We start from the raw sequence: 21,211 nt of genomic DNA, 5'->3' as shown, positions 1-21,211 counted from the left end.
TGATTCTTATTCTTCTCCACCGTGAGCACTCGATCAAACCCCAGCAGCTGCTCAAAGCTCATGTCTAAGTCTTTCTTTAGTTGAGTCACCTTCGTAATTAATTGCTCGACCCGAATCCGTGAAGTGTCCTCCTGCCAGACCGGGGCTTGCAGCTACTAGTTCTCATGCTCTAGGAATGCCAACTTCTGGCACATAGCTAGACTCTCCTCCCAGAATTGCAATCGGGATAACCTAGTTAGTGTTGATTGAGAAAAGTAAAGAAAAGACTAAATTAAACTTACTCCAGTTGATTTCTGAGTGAAGCTATCAGCGAGCGCCCCGAGCGGGATGGTAGTAACTCGGGTCCTAGCATCTGCCTAGGTCTGTACTAGGGGACCTTAAATTTGGATGTGGTGCTCTGGAGAACGTAGCTTGGCGTCGTCTAGATGGTGCCACTCATCGATGGATAAGCAGATAAGGACCCTGATGCTCCAGTGACCGCTTGAATCTGAAGGTTTTGAGGCGACCGAGCCCTTAGACTTGGACATGGGGGAGGAATGGATGATGGAAGTAGTGGCTTCCATGCTGACCAGCAGGGGAAGCAGATAGGAGATCGGTGGAGCAAAAAGCATCCCAACTGACAGCTCAGACAGAGAGGTAGTCCAATTAGAAAAAGGGGGAGTCAGTAAGATAACCTCCCCCTCAGGAAGAGCGGAGGAAGAAGTCTCACCGTGGGCGGATGGAGGTTGAAGAGTTGTTTCAGGAGCTGGGGTCTATAAAGCCGAAGTTGTTAAGCGAGAGGAAAACTCTGCTCGGTGTCGCTTACGATGCTGAATCAGCGATAGCCAACTCGGACAGGACCACAACTGGCTCCTTCGAGGGGTGCTCGGGTAGCAGCTCACAAGTATGAGTGACTGCCTCGCTAGCCGCCGTCTGGCTCCCCCCTGCTTCACCGAACGACTCTTTAGAGTGCTCGACCAGCAATAGACCACGACTCTCCAGTTCGGCCACTCCCTTGGCATTAATGTCCACATCGGAGAGCCTGCACTTGCCGCTCAGCAATGCTCGGTTCATGATTTGATCTGTAATAAAGAGAGAGATAAATTAATTAGATTCAAAGATGACAGAAAGAAAAATTGTGTACCTAGAGGGATGGGAAACCATGTGCAGATCAATCTTAGCTCTAATGCATACAAAACTTCCTCCAAAAGTAGTTTGTGTATATGATACTTCTAACTAGCCAGGCTTGTGGTTACTCAGAGGTAAGCTGATTGTCTTGATATCTCCCGAGCTGAGGAGGTTTGGACAACTCTATCTGCTAGACGATCAGAAAGGCGGGCCGACCGGGAAGACAAACAAAGAAGTAATGATCCTTCCAATGCTTATTCCAAGAAGACCCTTTGTCAAAATATACTGTGCGCACTCAAGCTTGGAAGAGGAAGGTGGCCAGCTTAGAAAGCTTTGGGTAATAGAGGTAGTGAAAAATATGAGGCACAAGGGGAATCCTATACAAACGAAATAAAACAATGACCCTGCACAGCAGTCTAAAGGAATTGGGTACTAATTGATGCAAGGAAGTGTGGAAATACCGACAAACTTTAGAGAAGAAGGGGTTAATGGGAAAGTGCAGACCGACAAAAAATTGATCCTTTGAGAAAGGGAGAAAGTTATCTGGAGGTGTATGAGGGTCGGAATGGGAAGAAGGAATGGCGATATGGTAATCGTCGGGAAAATGGTAGGCAAGTTTCATTTGGTCGACCTCATCGCCGTTAAAATCAGACTCGATTGAGGTATACTATAGTTCGGGGACACCCGGGGGGGGAGCTAGGTTCTATGATAGAATAAAAGAGGGAGATATTTTGCTTTGCTCGTTGTTTGTTTCTTTGAATTTGCATCCTAAAGTATGGAATGCAGAAATACGTTCCCTCAAAACCTCTAAGAACTGTCCAAGAATAGATGCTTTGAAACCTCCACAAAATCCTCTTTTATAGGGTTATTATAGTGACTAAATCATCCTAACAATCAACTCTTTACTCTCAATAGTCAATCATGTGTTCAAATTTGAATATTGCTCTTGTTCTATCAATAGAATTGTCAGTCGACTACATAAACCATAACAGTCGACTAATGCGTCATTGATCAAGTTTTCAAATGAACTGTAAAATCTTTTGTTCAATCTACAACGTCAGTAGTCGAGTCCCTCACTTGACTTATGTAGAAGTCAATTACTAACAACCAACATTTGATTGCTCACATCATAAATCCCCTTGAATTCCAAACTAGTGATTTCAGACTCATCAGTCGATTGTCATTACCATAGCTGTTAACTGATACTTTTTCATTCATGTCAAGGCTAAACTCTCATCCTTGCCCAATATTTGATTAACTTCAACCTACTAAGACTTCATCTGTCCAAAATCCAATTAGCCTTGACCTTCTACGACTTCACCTGTCTAGTATTCGGTCAACCTGAACCTGTTAAGACTTCACCACTGTCAAACATTCAGTCCTCCTTGATATGTTTGGATTTTTCTGCCCATGTTTAACATCTGATCCTCCATGACATGTCAGGATTTCACTTCTTGTTTGACTCATCATGACATATCAGAACTTACTTCCAGATACCTAACATCCGGTCCTCCATAATTATTAGGACTTTTATCCACATGCTTAGCATATGATCCTCTATGTCTTGTTAGAACTGTTGGATCGTAAGTGTTCGATAGAGGGGGTGAATATCGATTAAAAAAATTTGAGAGTAAGTACGTAGCAGAAAGAATAAACAAAAAGAAATGACACAAGTAAATTTACTTGGTTCAGAGCCTGTGTCGACTCCTACTCCAAGGTCCGCCCGCAAGGGTGCTTTCGATGGGCAATTCACTAGCAATTCGAAAATGTTTATAACTAAAAGTACACGAACGCTAAAAAAAAATAAAACTGACAAGAAAAAAAAGAATGAAAAAACAGAGCGTTGTCAGCAGCATCGCAGGAGCACCAGAGATTGAATCGTTCGTTGTTGTTTTTTTTACTCCAGCCTTTACCCTAATTATATAGGAGGTTCGGGGCGCCTAGATTCTTTCAGGCGTCCTGAATATGACGTAGCCGAGCCAACCAGGGTGCTCCACGTGGCGAAGCGACGTTTTGGATAAATATTACATTCCGGGCGCCTAGGTCCCTCCCGGGCGCCCGGACCTCTGAGCGCCCGGACCACTCTTCTCCAGCAAGTCCTTCTCCTGCACGAAACAGTTAGTCTGAGGTAAAATGCAAATAATATTATCCTGCAAAATAAAGTGATAGCACAGTTTAAAATGAACAAGTAGAGTATTAGCTAGATTCCGTCTCCTCGAGACCGGAATCTAGTCACAATCTCAACTTAGATATCCGAAATGGGTCTAAGTCGGATCGACGCCTAATGTTCCCTTCCTGGAAACGCGTCCTCACAGTGACTCCCCCCTCTAGTGACTTACCTTCAATTGCCTGCCAGACGTTCGGTTAGCCCTTTGACCCGTCCGGACTTCGTGCCAGCTATCCAGTCAGCCTGTCGACCTAGCTGGACTTCGTGCCAAATGTCCGGTGAGCCCGTTGACCCGTTTGGATTTCGTGCCAGCTATCCGGTCGGCCTGTTGACCTATCTGGATTTTGTGTCAGACATCACGTCAACCCGTCGACCTGTCTGAGCTTCTCCTGCACACTCGATCAGAGTGTTAGATAATGATGAAACTAACTTAACCTATTTTGTCATTCATCAAAACTTGAGTTAGATCGTTAGTGTTAACCGCACCAATAAGAACTTCCATTCACATGTCTATCATTCAGTCCTTTATGACTTGTTAGTGCTGGTGCGGTTAGCACTAACGGTCTAAATCAAGTTTTGATGAATAACAAAATAGGTTAAGTTAGTTTCGTTGTTATCTAACACTCTGACCAAGTGTGCAGGAGAAGCCTAGACAGGTCGTTGTAAGGAACATGTGACATGTTTCAAGTGCAAGAAGACCAGACATTACAAGAACGAATGCCCATAGAGGAAATCCAAGAATCGAGAGGGGCGATTAAGGTTAGTGATTTTAAATTTTATGAAAATCCCATTTTAGCTATGCATACAAGTACTAATTTAAATATTTTCGATTATAATAGCAATTTGGATATGCATTATAAATCTTCCATTGTTGGTTCTAACAATTCACCTAATTCAAATTTAATTATCAAAAATAAATTAATGAATAAAAAATCAATTAATTTGAAATTAATTAAAAATAAATTGATTAATTTAAATAATAATCTAAAACTTAATCAAGACCTTGATCAAGTCAATAAAGACTAAGATCAAGTTGACACAAACCTTGGTTGGATCGATCAAAATCTTAATCTGACTAATCAAAAAATTAATTTTAAAGATAAATCAATTAATTCAGGATTAATTAATAATTTGTTTAATAAAGATAACCATAAATTAATCAATCCAAATCTAATTAATAATCCAACTATAAATAATTCAAATATAAATAATAAGAATTTAATCTATAAGAATTTTTAAAAATCAAATAAACCATTTTCAAAATTCACAAAAATAGAAAAACAGTTTTTAAATCTAAAAATCAGAAATTGAATTTTAAAATTAAAGAAAACAAATCTTTGAATTTTGAAAAACATAATGTTAATTTTAAAATTTAAAATTCGGATAAAAATTAATTTTCAAATCTAAATTCAAAGTTTAAAAATTCGAAAAATCAACTTTTAAATTAAAAAAAATGATAAAGTTCAAAGTTAAGAAATTTAAATAATAAAAATCAGCTTTAAACTTCAAAAATTCAAGTTTTGAAATGTAAAAATTCAAAAGAAAAGTTTTTAAAATTTAAAATTCAGAAAACAAAAGTTCTATAAAATCGGAAAAACAAAATGTTGTTTTGAAACATAAAATTAGGAATCTCAAAAAGAATATTAATATATTATCTAAATATTAAAATATAGACTATTTACAAGTCTAAGTTAAATTCAAATCAACAACTTAAAACTCATAAACAAAGTTACAATCACGCACCATTTAATTATGCAACAATCAATAAAATTTCACTTGATAAAACTAGAAATCTTAATAATTAAAATGTGTCAAAGTGGGTTGACACATTCAAGATTAATACAAAAGGTATCAAATCGAGAATTTGATATATAATTAGAAACTAATATATTAAATGTTTGATTGTTTTGACTTGATTGATGGCATGTTCAAATTGACATGCTCACGCATATCTTAATTAATTGCAATATGTCATGTCTCACATGCCATATATTTTATCCATGATTTTAATTGCTTATCTTAGAATAGATAGAGAGGGAAAATATAGGACAAAAGATATAGGCTTGATTGATACTTGCACAACATAGTACCAAGGTGTGGTGAAATGATAGTATGTTAAGAAAACTTGGTCCAGATAGTCAGGTGGAGTAAGGAGTGTCATACTTGATCTGCTTAACTAAGTGGAACTAATTGAAGCTACCTACCACATTCTATACTAGTTAAACCATTAGTTAAGTGTTCAATTTCTCGAATCAGCTTTGTCTAAGGAAGCGGTCATTACTCTGATACCCAAAAAGGTCAGTGTGTCTCGCCACGACCTGAAAGCTTAAAATGTGCACTTAATTGATCGACGATTAAACCTAAATCTAACACAAAGTCAAAGAATCCTTAGAACTCAAACTAAATCAATAAAAATAAAATTAGAATACTCATCTCACAAAACATATAAGGCTACTGTGTTTGTGTATCCTGAGACACATAGAATGGGTGAGATATTAAGAAAACTTAAATTGAAAATATTTTTAAAAAGGTTTTTGAAAATTTACAGGAATATTTTATTAAAAATATTTTCAAAATAGTGATTCATATAATGATGTTGAATGATATTTCATGTTTGATTGGATGTAAATATATATTTTTTTTTCAAAATTCTATACATCTTTGAAATGATTGTTGTTGATTGACACTTAACTTCTAGATCCTTAGGTCAACCATAACACACCCAAACCTACAAGATATATAGGATTCCTTGTTGCTAACAAGAATGTCCTAAGGGGTGTCAAGTTAAGGGGAGACTCTCTTGAAAGATCAATATTTAAAAAGAATCTTGTTTCTTAAAAACAAAAATATTGACACCTTTTTTAACAAAAAAGGCTTATTTTCAAGATCTTCTTACAAAATTTTCAAAGATATTTTCATACTTCAAAATTATTTCTTCTTTGAAAATATGCTTCAAATTTTTTATCTCAATTTTTTTTTCAAAATGTTTTTCAAATCACCCTTCTATTTCAAAATTTTCTAAGCATAATCATATTTTAAAATTCCTTTCTTGTTGGGAAATTTCTGATTTCAAGAAGGGTAAGGGTTAAGTTTTTTACTAAGGAAATATCCTATTGTTGATACAACACCAAAGGATATCCTTAGGAGTTTAACTATTTTTTATATGTGCCAAAGGGGGAGAAAAATAGTGTTAATCTATAATTCTTAATTTGGCATAAACCCTATATGTTAGGCTAACTAATTTAGCCTAGCTTAAACTTATTGTCAAACAAAAAAAAATGAGAGATTGTTGGTGCAATCGACCTCTAGAGTTTTGAATATTTATTTAAACAAAATGTTTAAGGGAATTTGGTCAAAGGTGACCAAATAATTTGACCATAGTTGATCAAGTTAAGTGAAGAGTCCAAGCAAAGTCAAGGTTGACTTAAAACTTGGAAATGAGTGAGAAGTCCAAGTAGGACTAGATACTTGGCAAGTTGGTAAAAATACCTAGTGGGACTAGGCAAAGGAAAGTCTTGGTTGGGAACCAGGCAGTAACTGTCCTAGCGAGGCTAACTAGTGGAAACCTAGTTGGGAACCAGATAATGGAAGTCATGGCGAGTGTAGGTAGTGGAAGTCATTATTGGGAACCAAGCAGTGAAAGTCATAGTTGGGAACTAGATAAAACAAGTTCAAGTGGAGTTAGCTGGGAGATGATTGCTTGACAAAGAAAGAAGTCTTGAAGTAATGAACTCCAAGCAATTAAACCTATTAGGTTTAGGTAAACTAAGTACTAGGTTTTGCTTGTTATTGAATTATTTGTTTTGCATGAAACAACAGTTGGATGAACTAGTCTGGGTCATTGGACTCAGGATCTGGTTGACCGGAAGGCAGTCCAATTGACCGAAAAGTCAGGTCTCAAACAAGTTTGGGCTGAGCTTGGGACAAGGTGTCCGATTGACTGAGAGGTCAAAAATTTATCTCAAAAAGGATTGAGTTTCCAGCCACGTTAGCAACGTTTAGGCGACCGGAGGGCCTCCAATCGACCGGAGAAGTGTCGATCAAGTTGTATAAAAGGGGGGGTCGAGGCAGCATCTTCTAGCAACTCTTGAAAACATCCATCTTCATGCTAGTGCTTAGAAAGTGCTCTAAAGTTATGCTCGTGTGTTTCGGGAAGCGCCAAGAGGAGTATCGCGACACTCAGGCTTTCCTGCTAGCTCACGACAAGTTTATTTTTCTTTTATGCTTGTTATTATATCATTTATCTGTTTTTCATATTTGTGATTGTCCTTACAACATGTAAGATGTTTCTCTACCTCCAAAAGAGTACTAAAAGGAGAAAGATACTAGTAGATGACCGCTTCGTGCATAGCCTTGGATATACTAACCCTGGGGGTTGGGAACCAAGTAACTTTGGTGTTCTTTGTATTTCTTTCTTTTGTTCTTTAAGTTTCTTTATTTCATTGTGCTACCAATGACTCTGATAGAAAAAGAACGAAGAAATTTCAATTGTGCTATTCACCCCCTCTAGCATCGAACAAGATCCTACGTTACTAGTGTAATATATCTAATCATTTGATATTGCAAGTGCAATAGAGCCATTAATTTGAGTTGAGCATATTGGATTAGCTCGACCCGCCAAACAATTTAAGAAGGTTAGGTCGAAATTTTATCAACTCATTTAAAAGTGGGCCTAAGCGAGCTAGTCCGCACAAATTGCAAGTCCAAGAGGGTCGGGGCAGGCTCAGGTTGGCCCACAAGTTGAGAAGGAAAAAAAATTGAAAAACTTGAAATAAAAATAAGCCCTTAAGTCAAAGTTTGTTTATGAAATGATTAAATTCAATAAATTGTAGGGATTTTTCTATAAAAATTTTTAATTTTTTGATGGGCTAGCCCGCCTAATCCGCAACCCACCTTGGGTTGGGTTTGGGATTTCCCATCCCGCCAGGATGGTGGGCTAGCCCCTGCCCTGCCAAATGACTGATTTTAGATGGGGCGACCTATCTGACAGATCTAAGTGCAATTGTTAAAATCCAAAGTGGAGCAAGTTCAAACATACGACAAAGGAAAAGTTTAGCAAGTGTTGGTAGATAAAAAAGTCCTAGGCCTAGGATGACATACTTGGCAAATAAGAAAGTCCTAGTAAGTTAAGAATGACCAAATACCTAACATATAAGAAGGTTGTTGAGGACAGCTGAATACCTAATAGATGAGAAATCCAAGTAGATCAAGAACTACTGAAAACATGATAGATGAGAAGTCTTGGTAGGTCAAGACGGCCACATACACAGTAAACGAGAAGTCTTGGAGGTAAAATCTCTTAGCATATAAGTTGTGAGAGACTATAAGTGACCTATATTTGAGAGGTTGGTAGTGCTCTTAGTAGAGGCTCAACCAAGAAATGGTTATTTTGGGGGCCAAAGTCAATGATTCAGTCGATTAGTGATCATATATACTCAACCAATATGGTTAGTCGAGATTGGTAGCAAATAGAAAGCTTTGTTCAAGTTGAGTTGACTTTCAGTCAATTGATGCCTAAGTAGTCGACTAGGCACTTGATCAAAAATGTATTTCTCATGAACAGAAAGGTTTTGTTCCAAGATGAGTCAACCAAACCTTAGATGAGTTGATTAAGAAATAGGTGTTTTAAGGTCAAAGTCGATAATTCAATCGACTGATATGGTTAGTCAACCAAGAAGTCAGTTGATGACAGACTGCCCACAAACAGAAAGATTTTGTTTTGAGTTGAGTAGAGTAGATGATAATTCAGTATTCGAATACTTGACTTATCAACTAGGTAGTCGAGATGTATTTCTTGAGAACAAAAAAGTATTGTTTCTAGATGAGTAAATTAAAAGATATTTTATTCCAAGAAAACAAAAGAATGTTTTTGTTTGAAACAAAATCGACTCAACATTTGATAGAAACTAAGTTAGTTGACTGAATTAATTTTTAAAATTGAAATATTATACAGCATTGATTAGGAACTTATAAAAAAGTCAACTCATCTTGTGTGGAGCCGATAGAGAATAAATTGAGTTGACTAATGAGTTTGAAAGAATTGACTACATTAAAATGGCTCGAGAGTCAAACCTATGAGTTGATCCAAAATAGTCGATTGATAGGTGTCAAAGTCAACTGGCATGGACAACAATCAACTGAAAAGGTATTAAGCCAATTGAGAAGGTGTAAAGTCGACTGATGACAACAGCTAAAGCGACCATGCACAGATCTAGCTCCAATCAATTGATGGCTTAAAAGAGTCAATGAACATTAACGCAAAGCGGAGTTTATCCACTAGGTTATATAGGAGAGACAAAGGGAACTCTATATAAAACCCTTTTGACAACAATTCTACTACGATAACTTTTTATTATGTTATTTTTATTTACAAGCTCAAGGTCTTTAACTCGAGCTCCATAGTTTACAAATTCTTTTATTGCATATAATTTTCATATTTATTGAAAAAGGTTTCTCTGTCTTTAGAAGTTTTCTAAGAGGGAAAAAGTTTCCATAGGTCGTGGAGTAAGAACCCGAAACCAGGGTCCCAAATCATATGTTTTTTTAGTCCTTTTCTTTCTTAGTTATTGCATTACCTCCATCTCTAGAGCCATACTTTGTCACAGTAGGAACTATGCTTCATGATCTACCCGCTGAAGGGAAAGATAAAAGAGCGAGATGAGACATAAGATTTCCAAAAATTTGAAATTGGACTCAATATGAGGATTTACATAATCAACAAGAGAAAAGAAATCTATACAAGTAATGATGCTTCTAAATCATAGATAAGCATCATGTCAATAAGAACCATCCAGGAGAGAATGTCTTTTTCTTTCTAAAATTTCCTTATCTGGAAGAGATTTTAGCGACCTATCTTTCCAAACGATTTAGACAACTAACTCTTATGAGCATTCGATTAATGGTATGATATGGTCCCAAGTATAGGATCGAGTCACAGGTCGAGATCCGAATCCGTACTTGGTCATGCAACACGTAAGGGGGGAAGGGAGGAGGAAAAAGACTCGTCCTAGACAGAGTCCAAATCACTCAAGGGGGAAGGCTCGTCCTAGACAGAGTCCCAATTACTCAATTTTTCTTCCCCTTTATTAATAGTGACACTCCTTATATAAGGAGTCAAACATGACAAGATTAGGAAAGACCAACCATAAAGGAAAATAGGGAATCAAAAATAGAAAAGCTAATTAAGCCATATTTATTTTCTACTAATTAGGCTGATACGGTGCATAAAGGTACGACCTGGTCAAGGGGACATGACAGTCAGAAGTCAAGGGGATGTGGTAGTCAGAAGTCAAGGGGGCGTGACAGTCAGAAGTCGAGGGGATGTGGCAGGCAGAAGTCGAGGGGGTATGGCAGGCAAAAGTCGAGGGGACGTGGTATTAAGTCATGGGGGATGTGACCCATCTAGCAAGGGGTCTAAAGTTCCAGGTCGAGAGTTAAGGTAGGTTACACGAGTAAAAAGGCCCAGTCAGAAGCTTACTCTGAATGCTCGGTCAGGAGGTCCAGGTCAGGGGCTCAAAAAGGTTGTTCGAGTAAGAGATCCAAGTCTGGAGTATGAATGGGCACACTGGTTGAGGTGCTCTAGTCGAAAGGTCGGGAGAATAACATCAGGAATAAGGAAGAAGGGGAAGGAACCATTCCGGTCGGGATTTACAGAGCAGGACTTTCCGGGTCCGGCTAGGCAGGCTATGCAAGTCAGGCTTTACAGACAGATACTTAGAGATCAGGATTTACAGACCGAGACTTATAGGTCAAGATATGTTGGTCGGGATAGATTGGTTAACCAGAGCTTCTCCCATCAAGTCGGTAGGCCACTACACGACAATTAAGTCGGAGAATCGCAACCACCTGTCAGAGAATAACCACTAGGTGTCAGGGTATATTCCAATGGTCTGTGACTCATTACCAAAAGAACTTTCCTACAACCGATGATAGAATGCCACATGTCATTCACCGCCAGACAAAGTCTAACACCCGACACTCCAGGACGCTTGTCAGGTTCCAGAACTACACCAAGTCATATAAAAAGGGAGGACCTCTCCCTTATGCGGGTACGCGCACTCACCCTTTTACGTACTCGTCTTCTACTTTTCCGGTTCCTTAATTGCTTTTCTGGGGAAAAAGGACCTGACTTGAGCATCGGAGGACCTGCTCCGAGGACTTTTTCCCTAGTTCTTGGTCTCTAATGACCTGGGTGCGTGTCGGAGTGCGCGCAGGAAACCCTCGCCTCGTCGTCCTAGTCATCATCTTCCGTCATCCTCCCGCGGTGGCCCTTGCAAGAAGTGCAACGCCAGCAACACGTCTCAACGACCCCCGTCAACGTCGTCAACAGCACAACCGACCTCCATCTGACTCAGCTTCCGGACGGGATAATAGGCAATAGATAATTTATTTCTGATAGCTAATTAGGTAGTTATTAATTTGCTTACAACTATATTGATGTTCAATAAAGGCGCCCACCTCGGCGTCCACATCATCACTCCTCTCCTCGATACTGAGCTTGTCCTCAAGCTTGAAAGCGGGGTATAACGCCACTAATAGCATGAAGGGAAATTTCTGAATTCACTTCCCCCTCTCCTCACCTTCCTTTTCGTCATCAGACACTTCAATCCAAAATAGACGTTTACACTTGTGACCCGTGGAGTAGGATTCATCACAGTTAAAACAAAGGCCCTTGGCACTCCGTTCTGCCATCTCGGCGCGAGTCAGACGTTTGAAAAATGAAACAGGTGGAATCTCCTTGCTGATGTCCAGGGTCCTGGTCTTCGCCAAAGGAGGGCCTCCACTGCTGGTGTTGAGCTTGGTTGTGGTCCCGCCCCAATTCGTGTGCAGCAGCCCCCCACCTTGATGGAAGCACTGCTTCCGTTCTAGTGTCATGGCCATATTCATTGCAATGCTTAGGTTTTCAGGCTTCTGTAGTTCAATGTCAATACAGAGATCTTCGACTAGCCCTGCAATGAATATGTCAACTTGTTGTTGTGGTCGGAGGTCCGAGGTCCAAGCGAGGTGAGATTGAAATTGGCGCTGGTAGTCTTCTACAAAGCATGTCTACTTAAGATTTGCTAGCTCTCCCAAAGGGTTGTTGCTCAGGGGCGGGCCAAAGCAGATATGACAGTGGTCTCTGAACTACTTACAAGTCATCTCTGACTCTTCTTGCTCTACCTAATCAAACCAAAGTTGGGCTTCCCCTACCAAGTGGAAGGCAGCAAGGCCAACCTTATCAGCCTCTATGGTCCTTTTAACACCTTTTAACCCAGCTCAGTGGATCCCCTTCTCCAGAATAGGTGGGGAACTCCATCTTTGAGTATCGCGGAGTCATGGTACCGCTGGTTGGCAGTTTAGGTCTGACCTCTGAGCCTCTAGAAGGGTCATACTCTGCACTGGTAGGGTTGTCTGCAGTGTGCAAAGATCGTCGCCTAGCATCTTGAACAATATGGGAAATCTCGGCAATCTACTCCTCTAATCCTTACTGGCGGGAAGTGATCTGCTCCATGAAAACTTGTTGTTGTGACATCAATCTTTCCATGAAGACCTCGAGTTTGGATGTGATAGGATCCGTGTCACCCATGACCGGCTCTGATACCAAGTTGATATGGTCCCGAGTATAGGATCGAGTCACAGGTCAAGATCCGGATCCGTACTTGGTCATGCAACACATAAGGGGAGAAGGGAGGAGGAAAAAGACTCGTCCTAGACAGAGTCCAAATCACTCAAGAGGGAAGGCTCGTCCTAGACAGAGGTCCAATTACTCAATTTTTCTCTCCTCCTTTATTAATAATGGCACTCCTTATATAAGGAGACAAACATGACAAGATTAGGAAAGACCAACCATAAAGAAAAACAAGGAATCAAAAATTGAAAAGATAATTAGGCCATTATTTGTTTTCTACTATAGCAGTAGTTAAATTAGGTCATTATTTATTTTCTACTAATTAGGCAATAGCTAATTTATTTCTAATAGCTAATTAGGTAGTAATTAATTTGCTTCCAACTATAGCGATATTCAACAAAGGCATCCACCTTGGCGTCCACATCATGGTACCACAAGAAGATGAATTTCAATCAAAAGGCTAAGCTCAGGATTCAAGGCAAAAATATGTAGAATTGGATTGTTGTTGGGCAAACATTACTCGTTTATGTTCATCTCCTGTAAGTTTTAACCAACGAGATTGTATAAAAAGGACTTTATCACTCCCCTGACCATTTCAAGTTTCAACAATTCCAAATCACATGAGACATTTGTACTGATAGAGAAGCACTGAAAAAAGAAATTCATCAGATACATACCTTCATAATTTCCCTCTCAGTTTTGTACAGTGGATCTCTAGGTGCGTCTATGGGTGGCTCTGTGACATTGTAGCTTCCAAAGTTTGATTTTGCACATCGAATGTACTAACAAACCCAAGAAATAAGTTATTAGCTGGGTAAGCAGTAAGCTCCAGTTTACACATGCTATCTGTAATGAATGATAGTTATGTTCCACACAGCGTTACAAAATTTGCAACTTTTTTATGCATACCTTCTGAGGCATGGGAGCCAAAACCTTCGGAATTGAGTAGACATCCATGTCAGGAGGAGTAACATACATCTGCTTGTTGAAAAGCCACAAAGAAAATCGCGTCAGAAAGGGGAGGAACAGGGCATCATGACCTACCAGAGACATAAAGATAGAAGAGACGATGCCTCTCGGAAGTCGTAGACGTTGTCATCTGGGTCGGGCGGCTTCCGGATAAAGAAGTCGCAGTGAAAGAGGCGGATCTTGTGGAACTCCTCCTAGTTGATACGGTAGTCAACGACAGTCTCGGACTCCCACCCTTGCGTGGACACGAAGCTCTCGACGGCGACCATCTCGATGTGGTCTGGCGAGTCAGCGGAGGAGGAAACGGGTGCGACGTCGAGTATCTTGTCGTACTCGATGGCATAGTCCTTCTTGTTATCCAGCTCCTCGACATCCTCCTCATCCATGTCGTAGTCGGTGGCGCCGGCCTCCGCGTCGTCGTCGTCAGCCGTAGAGAGGGCAGGGGGATTCTTCAGTGCTTGGGTAACGGAAATGAGGAGAAAGAGAGGGAAAGCGAAAGAGGGGGCGGGGAGGGGAGGCAGAGAGCGAAAGGTGAGAGGAAGGAAGAGAGGGAAGAGGAGGGCGGTTCGGAAGCAGATGCGGAGAGAAGGGACCTAGTGATAGCAATCCTCGTCACCGATGCCATTTGGAGTCCTTTTTTCGCTTCGTCGGAAAATGATCGGAGAGGAGAGAGAGGGTTTAAGTAGGTGTTAGTGAAATGATATCTATTTTTGGAATCCTAATGCTCTGTTTACTTGGGAGAGTGGAAAGTAAAATTAAGGAAAAGTTTCCGCCGTTTACTTCATTAAAATTTTTCGAAGGAAAAATAACGCAATCCATCAGCGGATAATTTTGGAGCCAAAATCGGACAGAAAGCAGCGGATGGAAAAAAAATGACGCATGTACCCCTTTTGCATTCACAAAATTACACCATATACAAAAAAAATGACGGATGTAGCCTTTTTAACTTACAAAATTACACTATATACCAAAAAAATGACGCATGCACCCTTTTTTATTTACAAAATTACATCATAAGTATTCACCTTCCTCTATCAAGGTAAACAAGTGTGCAAAGGAAAAGATTTCTTCACCCTTTCTTTTCTTTTCCTCCAAAGATAACTTTCTATCGTTGATTCCTTTCCTTTCCTCATCCACACTCTAGAGTAAACATAGCATAAGTCTTAGTCTTATCCATCTGAACTAAAACATAATTCTCCTCCGGAGAGGATACTGCTTGGCCCCACTTTCGGTTCAACCGATAAATCAGTAAACAAGAGTGGTTCTCGTAAATTATTCACTCGTCCCTAATATCTCTATTAGTTTATTTTTATCTTTAGAATTATGATATAATGATAGGATATTTAGATTATCACTTAGGTATCTACGGTTCGAACCATAATTATCATGAATTTATAAGAATTTTTCCTTCAAATGAGACACGCAACTAAAGGATGTTGTACTCCTGGGCTACCCACTGTGAGCGCTTCCCGATTTATCCTGATGGTTAATAGGAAACTTTCGTGAAGTCGGACCAGTCACCCAGACTCAACGTTACCCAACTTGATTAGTCTTCTATTTTTTTTTTCTATTAGTATGTTCTCATATTAACACGACGACAGGTTTCATCACGAGGATATGTCCAGTAGTAATTAAACACTTAATTCATATATTCATCGTCAAACATTTACCAACTGTGTTGTGCACCGGGTGTTATCCATCTGAACTAGGAACATATATTAGTTGGTGGATCTATGACCAAATTACTCAAATGCAACAATTAATGCATGGATAGTTAACACCAGCTAATACAATCATCTATGCTAGACCTGACCACAACCAGGCTCGATCAGGCTGAAGCAGATCCAACTCAAACCTACTTGTTGATCTAGTTCAATAGATGGATCTATAATTGATCGCCCATGGCACTAAAAAAAAAATAGTTTTCCCGACGAAAATATCCGTCGGTATTCCGTCGGTATATGCCTATACCGACAGACTTTCGACGGAATAATTTCCGTCGAGAAAATATTCGACGGTCCATGATTTCCAACGGAAAACGCCATTTCCGTCGGTAATATATATCGAAAAAGTCCCAGTAATTTTAATTCTGTCAATGACGTTGACAAAAACATTGTACCAAATACCGAAAAACTTCTGACGGAACCATAGATTCCATCAGGAAATTTCAGAAATACCGATGGAAAATGATATTTCCGTCGGCAATCTATCGAATTCCATAATTAGTTTTGATAACTGTCGACGGAACAGTTTCCGTCGGTATTCCGACGGAAAATGAAAAAAAATTGCCAGATTCAAATTGTTTACACGTTGTTCCCATATACATTTTTCAAATATATAAACAAACCATCACAAACGATGGTATCATACAATCCACACATCAAATACAATCCACAGCAAATATAATCCACACATCAAATACAATCCACAGAAAATATAATCTACGTCAAATATAATCCACATATATATATATATATATATATATATATATATATATATATATATATATATATATATCATATAACAATCACACACTAATAAAATCCACAAAAAGACACATTCCATATAATCCATAGCTAACCAAATCTACAGAATATATATATGCAAATATCCATATCTAAAGTCAAGTTTACAGAATACATACCGCACTAGAATGTACTCCAAATAATACAAGAACGCTAAATAATAAAGAAAATCTTGTAGAAAGTCAAATTCAAAATGATCATTTTGATGTATAAATAAACAGTTTACATATATATGTATAACGAATTTTATATGAAATGATACCTGAACAAAAATGAGCAAATGATGTAGTGAAGAGCCAATATGTAAATAGGACCGAACGTGACTCCTGAAACATATAGTAATAAAATACTTAGAAATAAACATGTTATAATATCAAAACAGAATAAATATATTAGCTCAGGTTCTATATGATAAATAAAAAACTAAAGTGTAGTTGAACAAACCTCAAAAAAGCTAATCATCACCGTCTGATGGATCTTGAGTCTCTTGTGACTCAGAACCATGTGATGCCTGGGTGAAAGAAGCCACAATCGTCCGTATTTGGGCCATAAGATCTTCATTACTCTTGTCACGTTCAGCTCTCTTCTTCTCCTCATCGGCTCTCCACAAATCCATATCAGTCATTCTTTGATCTATTGATTTCAGTTGAATACGCAATTCCTTCCACGATAACATCATAATAAATCTCATTTAGATCGTCGGTGGATAAAGAATGTGACTCTCCACCCTCTGCTGATGGCTGAGATGCCTGAGCCACCCTTTCTGTCATTTGTTGCTCGATAAAAAAAATATAATATCCAATTTGATCAGTATTACTAAATACTAATCAAGATAGAAATGAACAAATGTAATAAAGTTAATAATCTCACATGTAGAGTTTGAGATCGAGAATCAACAAATTGTTGGAGATCGGTGGGCCGGCTTGAAGGGGGGTTGGATAGACGGCGCCCCCAAATACTCGCTTCTTTCTACAACGTTAGTTTGCGCAGCGGAAATACAATACAAAATACAAGCTAAACTAAAGACAAGAATAAGAAAGAATGCAAACCGCTAACAAGCTCGTTTACGTGGTTCGGAGATAAAGCTCCTACTCCACGGCTGTCCGTAAGGTGGACGATCCCGATCCTTCGGTGGATTACTCCCCGGAAAACTTCCGGCTAGCTCAAACCTCCTTGTGGGTGGAGAAACCTCACCACAACCCTCACAAGAGCTCTTTTGACGCTAGGGCACAAGTAGACTACTAATAGAGATTAACCACCTCTATTTCGTCAACTCAAACCAAGCTCCCAAGCTTTGGTTTTATAGGCCACGGGTTAGAAAACCCCGCCTACAGTCGATTGCTAAAATCCAGTCAACTGTCCTCTGTGGAAATTCGACCGTTACATTCCAATGAGTGTTCCACACTGACCGATTGAACAGAAGCATTGTTTTTTCTCCCAGTCAACTACCCAGTCGACTGTATCAGACGACTGTGACTTCCATCAGTCGACTGGTACCCCGAGTACAATCTCTCGGCACTCATACCCTCACCCTTATACTCACTTGATTCTTCTTCGTTGCAGCTTTGACCTTTTGCCTTCAAGCCTACTTCCTTTGGCTCTTGTCCCTCGGATGCATTCAAGCCCGCGGCTCATACCCAATGCCATCCTTCGCGTATGCCTCGAAGTCGCTTCCCTCGGCCCTTGTCCTCGCTGCCTTGTCCACGGTCCCTCGGATGCTCCATCCTTCACCGGACCCGAAGCCATCAACCTGAGTCATATGTGTATCCTGCAAACCTGCACAACTCAAATACACATATCAAATACAAGGGTGAACCTAACTTAAACCCTTTGCCCAAACACCAAAACACATGGTCCCGCGGACCATTGGGATTGCTCCAACAATCTCCCCCTTTTTGGTGTTTGGCAATACGTTTAAGTTAGGGAAAACATATAGCAAATAAACATGCTAAAACAAATGGACTTACGTTGCCAAGGCTACACACTTGGACTTACACCGCCGAATGGACTTACGTTGCCAAGGCTACACACTTGGACTTACACTGCCGAATGGACTTACGATGCCAAGGCTACACACTTGGACTTACAATGCCGAATGGACTTACGTTGCCAAGGCTACACACTTGGCAACCGCCGAAACAATGCACAGGGCTTTTTAAGAACCTATCCCAAGGCTCCCCCTACACCTAAGCTCCCATTGAGCTAGGATTTTCCACATAAGGCTTTTGAAGGACCTATCCCAAGGCTCCCCTTTTACCTAAGCTCTCCATTGAGCTAGGATTTTTACAACGGGCTTTTTAAGAACCTATCCCAAGGCTCCCCTTCAAAGGTACTTTCGGTTTTCCTAACTAAACCTTACTTCTCCCCTTTGCCTAACATCCAAAAAGTTCTCCAACAATATCTCAATTATTGAAAACTTGTCATCCAAATGACCCTAAACTCATGTATGTATCACCCATGGATCCCATACATCTATATGAGTTGACATGGTCAAAATCTAGTGCCGAAAACACTTTCAGATGGTATCAGTCGACTGCAATAAGTACCAGTCGATGGCCCCTTGACAGAACCTTACAGAGACATTCTGTAGTGAGAATTTACTGTTACCAGTCGACTGGTACACTATTCATGAAAAAATCACCCTTTTTAGGCCAACTTCAGAAATGCACCAGAAATTCCCTAGACCTCCAAAAATTCCCAAATTTTGTGGAGAGGTCTATTGTACCCTTGTCTACTTGGGAAAAATATATATAAAAATATATCTATCACCAATCCCAAGATTGACACAAAACACAAAACTAGCTAAAAAGTTCAATTGAACCTTGACCTAAAGTCCTAGTTTTGGCTTCCTCTTGATGTATTTGCCCATACCAACCCACAATGCATCCCTAGCATTGGTTTATATGGCATCTATACTTCCAAAACCAATTATCATGCTATATGACCCCAAATGTCATATTTCTTGCATGAAACACAATCCATGTGTGCCAAATCCCTAGGTTTGAGACTCAAATCCGTCTCTAAACCATTTGGCACACTCCATGGCTCCTCTAGACCCCTAAGTAGAACCCACCTGAGATCCATTGGCCATGGGTCCCAATTTGACTCTTTGAGCTCCCCCTAGAGCTCTTAGCCTTAGCCACCTCCCTAGGTGACTCTTCCACAATGGCTAGGCCACATCGATCCACCCCCGGTGACACTTGGCCTACAAACGTAACTTTCTTAACCTTGGACACCTTGTCCTTGGTTAATTTCTTCTTACCATTAAATGACTTTCCCTTGCCATTAATTGATTTCTCCTTGCTATAGTCATATGCAACCCTAGCATAAGACTTTCCCTTAGCCTTGGAGACCTCTCCCTTGCCATGATCATTTGCCACCCTAGCATATGAACTCTCATTGGCCTTGGAGGGACTAGATTGGTATCCCAAACCCGATCTATCATTGTTGGGTTTTTGACTACCCAACACCATGTTTAATCCCTTAGATCCAATAGTGAATCTCTTAAGGAATTGTTCCAAACCATCAAGCTTTGCCTTCAAAGCTTGGTTCTCCCTTTCTAGGTTCCTAAACCTAGAGTCAACATGTCCACCTTGGACATTCCTAGACCTACCCTTTCTAGGCATATGTCTCCCCTTCTTAGGATTAATGCCTTGGGTCTCCTTAGGTCTACTATTTCTTTGTTTATCATGCATTGGTCTTCTAGGGTTTTGATCTACAATTACCCTACTCCTATCATGATATCTAAATCCAAAATTTTTCATTGCTACATAATGATAATCATTATTTCTCCTAGCATGCATGGGAAGATAAGAATTTGAATTTGAATTACACTTCAAATTAGGGTATACCTCCCTTACCCTTGAAGCTCCCCCTTGACTTGAGCTCCTCTTCTTCTTCTCCCACTTCTTTAGATGCTCCAACTTCTTGAACTCTCCCTTCCTTGAGCATCTTGTGTGGTAGTGTCCAAGTTCTCCACACGTGAAGCATCTAATGTGCTTCTTCTCCTTCTTCTTCCTACAACTCAAATTAGATTCTAAAGGAATTGAATTGAGTTTAGGAGATACCTTCTTCTTACTCATTGGACACCTACTCTTGTAGTGTCCCTTCTCATTACATCCGAAGCAAATTATGTTGTTCTTTGACTTCACTTCGATGGAGGTGCTTGCTATGTTTACTTCCAAGACTTCATCTTCTTCACTTGTCTTGGAATCTTCTTCAATTCTTGAGGATGTAGATGATACCTCATCTTCCTTCTCCTCCTCGGATATTGAGTGTGACTCAACTTCCGTTTGCTCCACCTCCTCTTCTTGAGTTACTAAACCCAACTCCTTGGGCTCCACATCCGATTGGTCCTTCTTCTCCTCTTGGACCACTTCATCACTTTCTTCGGATTTTTCTTCTTCTTCTTGTGTAGGCAAAAATTCCTCCCATGGAAATTTCTTCACTTTACTCCACAATTCATGGGCGTTCTCATATTTACCTACACCACTTATCACATTAGGAGGCAATAAATCAATTAAAATTGCTATTACCTTTGAGTTTGCCTCCGACCGTGAGGTTTGCTCCTCCGTCCAATGTCGTGTTCGGAGCTTCTTTCCCTTCTTGTCTCTTGGGACTTCGAACGGGTACTTGATCACCATCATTGTATCCCAATCCGTGTCGAAGAAGACTTCCATCTTCATCATCCAAAATGTGATGTCCCCAAGGCTTCCTCCTTCAAACTTTGGCGGTTCTATCAAGCCGGTCATCTTGTGCTTCCTTGGCGGTTAGTCCAACGGAGAGCGTCCTCGCTCTGATACCACTTGTTGGAGATCGGTGGGCCGGCTTGAAGGG

General features: G+C 39.9%; 1 protein-coding gene across 1 annotated transcript; it reads right to left on the bottom strand.

The window, feature by feature from the left end:
* Positions 1 to 3,085: 3,085 nt before the first annotated feature.
* On the bottom strand, positions 3,086 to 13,874 carry LOC122017604 (PLASTID TRANSCRIPTIONALLY ACTIVE protein 6, chloroplastic-like). Its single transcript, XM_042575253.1, has 3 exons — positions 13,791 to 13,874; positions 13,559 to 13,663; positions 3,086 to 3,212 (listed from the first exon to the last, which is right to left on the bottom strand). Exons 1-3 carry the CDS (start codon positions 13,857 to 13,859, stop codon positions 3,147 to 3,149), a joined length of 240 nt encoding a protein of 79 aa, XP_042431187.1. The 5' UTR covers positions 13,860 to 13,874; the 3' UTR covers positions 3,086 to 3,146.
* Positions 13,875 to 21,211: the final 7,337 nt, after the last annotated feature.

This window comes from Zingiber officinale, chromosome 8B (genome assembly GCF_018446385.1).
Source record: "Zingiber officinale cultivar Zhangliang chromosome 8B, Zo_v1.1, whole genome shotgun sequence".
Lineage (NCBI taxonomy): Eukaryota > Viridiplantae > Streptophyta > Magnoliopsida > Zingiberales > Zingiberaceae > Zingiber > Zingiber officinale.
Note: the sequence above shows the minus strand (reverse complement) of the source record. Positions and strands in the feature narration are given on the sequence as shown.